The 3,756-nt window shown below is 33.1% G+C and overlaps 1 protein-coding gene across 5 annotated transcripts in view; it reads left to right on the plus strand.

Moving 5' to 3' along the window:
• Positions 1-3,397, plus strand: part of ECT2 (epithelial cell transforming 2) — a 55,335-nt gene extending 51,938 nt beyond the window's left edge. For all 5 annotated transcript variants that reach the window (XM_040248871.1, XM_040248889.1, XM_040248899.1 and 2 more), the window contains one exon: positions 2,090-3,397. In XM_040248871.1, coding sequence (XP_040104805.1) covers positions 2,090-2,179 — 90 coding nt within the window. In that variant the 3' untranslated portion in view covers positions 2,180-3,397. The remainder of the gene's footprint in view (positions 1-2,089) is intronic.
• Positions 3,398-3,756: the final 359 nt, after the last annotated feature.

A 3,756-nucleotide genomic window follows, 5' to 3' on the forward strand; every position in this document is an offset into this window, starting at 1 on the left:
GGAGGCCTGGCGTGCTGCGATTCATGGGGTCGCAAAGAGTCGGACACCTCTCAGTGACTGAACTGAACTTACCAGTTTTATGTAAATAATATAAATAAGTACCTAAAGTATCTTTAAGACATTCCTGTCTTCTTCTCAATTGCCTATTCTGTTCTAACAGATTACCCATTCTGTTTCCACAAGCAATGTAATGGGATTTACTAAGCATGGTTATGTTCAGCTCTCAAAGTCTACTGGTGCGCACTGTCAAAACTCCTGGTTTCGATCTGTACTTCATTCTCCCTCGTGAGCTAGTTTTTCAGAGATGCTAGAAGGAAATTCTGAGTTTTCAAATTTCAAAAAAGTTCTATCCAAGACATCTTTGATATTTGTGAAGAATTAGGAGATATGTCAACCAGTAATGGAAACAAGCCTTGTGAAGTTTAATGTGAGCTTATTAGCTATTTGAAATTTGTATTTATTATGAAAAAAAGAAAATATTTTTCTCCACTGAATCACTTATTAGATGTGGGGACTTTTGAATTCACAACTTTATAACTGCTTTGAAATCACAACAACTTAGGCTTAATGGAGTTTCTTTGTTTATTGGCACATAAAACTGTTTTGCAAGATAATTTACTCATAAAGCCTGAAAAAATCAGTCCCATTAGAGATTTTCTTATTTATGGAAGTAATTACTTAAAAATAGTAGTAATTGTCCTATGAAGTGGATTTATATTCCAAATATGATTCTTAATCTTAGAATTATGACATTTGTGTAAAATTTGTGCTTTTAATATGGCAAATGATAAAGGTTTTACCTGAGGAAAATGTAAACTTTTATACAGTCTACTTAAATCATTGCTTTGCTGTCACTTGAGTGGTAATACTTTACCAGCTCAGCTCTTTAAACTCTTCAAACCTTGTTGATGAGAACTTACAGCTTGCTAGCTGCCTTGCTGGCTCTAAGTTTGTGTGTGTTAGTCACTTAGTCGTGTCCTGCTCTTTGTGATGCCATGGACTGTAGCCGACCAGACTCCTCTCTGTCCGTGGAATTCTCCAGGCAAGAATACTAGGGTGGGTTGCCATTCCCTTCTCCAAGGAATAGTTAACCATTCATGTCTGGTAACGGAGAAGGCAGTGGCACCCCACTCCAGTACTCTTGCCTGGGAAATCCCATGGACGGAGGAGCCTGGTAGGCTGCAGTCCATAGGGTCGCTAAGAGTCAGACATGACTGAACGGCTTCACTTTCACTTTTATGCATTGGAGAAGGAAATGGCAGCCGACTCCACTGTTCTTGCCTGGAGAATCCCAGGGACGGGGGAGCCTGGTGGGCTGCTGTCTATGGGGTTGCACAGAGTTGGACATGACTGAAGCAACTTAGCAGCAGCAGCATGTCTATTAAAATAGTACCTTTCATAATAATTTGTTTTGATTTACATCCCCTCTTTTTGGTATTGTTTCTTTGTTATTAAAAATTCTGATAATATTTAATTTGACACTCTGAAATAATAAAGTTTAGACAGTTTAGTATATTCTCTATTATAATCTCTATTATCAGAAACACTGCTGTTTTGCTTAGTTTTATTTGAAGCAAAATCATACATACATACATATTAAACATGGGTTAAATACATAATATAAAACTTTTTCAGAGTGTATGGCTTTTAATTTAGAAAATTATTTCGCATGAAGTAATTTTACTCTTCTTAATTCTGCTTATGATTAAGAGGAAACCGCTGTGGTTTATCTTTTTAACCTCGAAAATTTGTCTTCTAATTTATAATTTTAAAAAGACACCTGAAACACTAAATCATTTATATCTCACAGAAGTACCACTACTAGCAGTAAGTATATATCTTTTTCATTTGAGTTAATATGTAGTCAACTAGTCTATCCATTTTTCTTGTTTTCAGAATGCTAAAATAGTTCTGTGTTCTCCCAACCCTTCCCTCCTAATTTTTAGTTTCTGTTTCTTTAAAGAGTTTAGATTTTCAGATGTCTTACTTGTTATGATAATTTGTAAAATGCAAAAATAGTATGTATGATACTAAGCTATATCTTACTTAAAAGAAAAAATATTTAAGTATAAAATATTTGTCTTTACAGGGCATCCCATCTCCCTCCCTTGTCAGTCTTCCTGCCTTCTTTGAAAGGAGAAGTCATACTTTAAGTAGATCTACAACTCATTTGATATGAAGCTTTAAAAAAAAAAAACTTAATTTGTATGAAGTTATAAACACCTCATTCTCAAATAAGAAACTGACTTAAATGGTACTTACTGTTTGCACTTAGTGAAAGCTGAAAAGAAGGTAACACTAAACTATGCCATTTTATTTTTCTCTTGAAAGAGTAAGGTTAACCTCTGACATTTTTTGAGTTAATTCATGTAAAAAGTTATATTGATTTTGGTGTAATTTTTCTCTTTGTTGAATCCAGTTGAAGACCAGTCATTTAAGTTATTCATGATATTAATAACTTTGCCACATGATACAGTAAATAAATTTTATTGTTTGATGCCAAATACTGCTGTAAATCTCTTTGTATAGTGTCCATGAATGAATTTTTGGAAATAAATGTGTATCTCAATTTGTTCAGAAATTAAGTGATATCACAAATGAAAACATGCATAGATCTCTGAATAGTGGGTTCTTGGTTCACATACTCTGTTTAGTTATTTAACTGCTCCTTTTGCAGTTTATTTTATAAATAAAGATATCGCATGTGGATTTTGAAAGACTTGCCACTGTTGACAAGAATAACAATTAAAGGAGGTGGTTTCAGAATATACTTGCAAATTGAGATAAGGACAAAAGGATTAAAAAATCATGTATATTTTGCACAAACATGATACTGATGTATACTTGTTTAAGGGCCAGTATACTTATGGTGATTTTAGCCACAGGTCACTTGATTTAGTTTGATAGTGTGTGGAATTTTATTTGGAAAGATAAGACCATGGGGAGATTGTGGTAAAGTGGTTTATACTCTTTATGAAATAATTCCTAAGTTGGCTAATCTGCTGTAAAATGCATAGATATGTGTATGGTTAAATTTTTATTGTGGCCTCATAATTAAATGTAAAATTGAAATACACTTACTTGCTGTTGTAAAAATTTTTCAAACTCTGATTTTGTCTTTCATAATAGGGTATTTTTTTAATAGTACAAAATAATCAAGTTCCTGAAAAGTATTATGAATAAATGCATTGTTATTTCCTACTTGTTTAGGGAGTACTGCAAATGTTTTTCATTTAACAATTTTCAATTATCTGTTATAATACTTCAACTGACTGTATAGATTTTTTTCTATGCCACATATGTACCACTTTTAAATAGTGAATGATCTTTTATTGCTATATTTTAAAAGCAGTTGTATTAGGAAGAACTTTGTAAATAAATGTCTAAAACTCAAGTATATTTTATGTTTCATATTTTAAACAGTTCTTTTATACAAATTTTCATAGGCCAGTATGAATGCTTTTATCAACCTTCGCTCTGTTGTGTATTTGTTTCCATATTTATTTGCTTATTCCTCCCTCTATTAATATTGGGCAGTATGTAAGTTTTAGGTATCTTTAATCTGGAATCTACTTTGCAGAATGTAAGTAGTGAATGCTATGATAGTTTATATAAAATTTTGTGTTTATAAGCATCCATGCATTTTTTTCTGGGCTTTCTTGGGGTGACAGTGTAAGGAATATGCCTGCCAATGCAGGAGACACGGGTTCAGTCCCTGGGTCAGGAAGATCCCTTGGAGGGACAGAGGAGCCTGGC

This window comes from Oryx dammah, unplaced genomic scaffold (genome assembly GCF_014754425.2).
Source record: "Oryx dammah isolate SB20612 unplaced genomic scaffold, SCBI_Odam_1.1 HiC_scaffold_2, whole genome shotgun sequence".
Taxonomy (NCBI): domain Eukaryota; kingdom Metazoa; phylum Chordata; class Mammalia; order Artiodactyla; family Bovidae; genus Oryx; species Oryx dammah.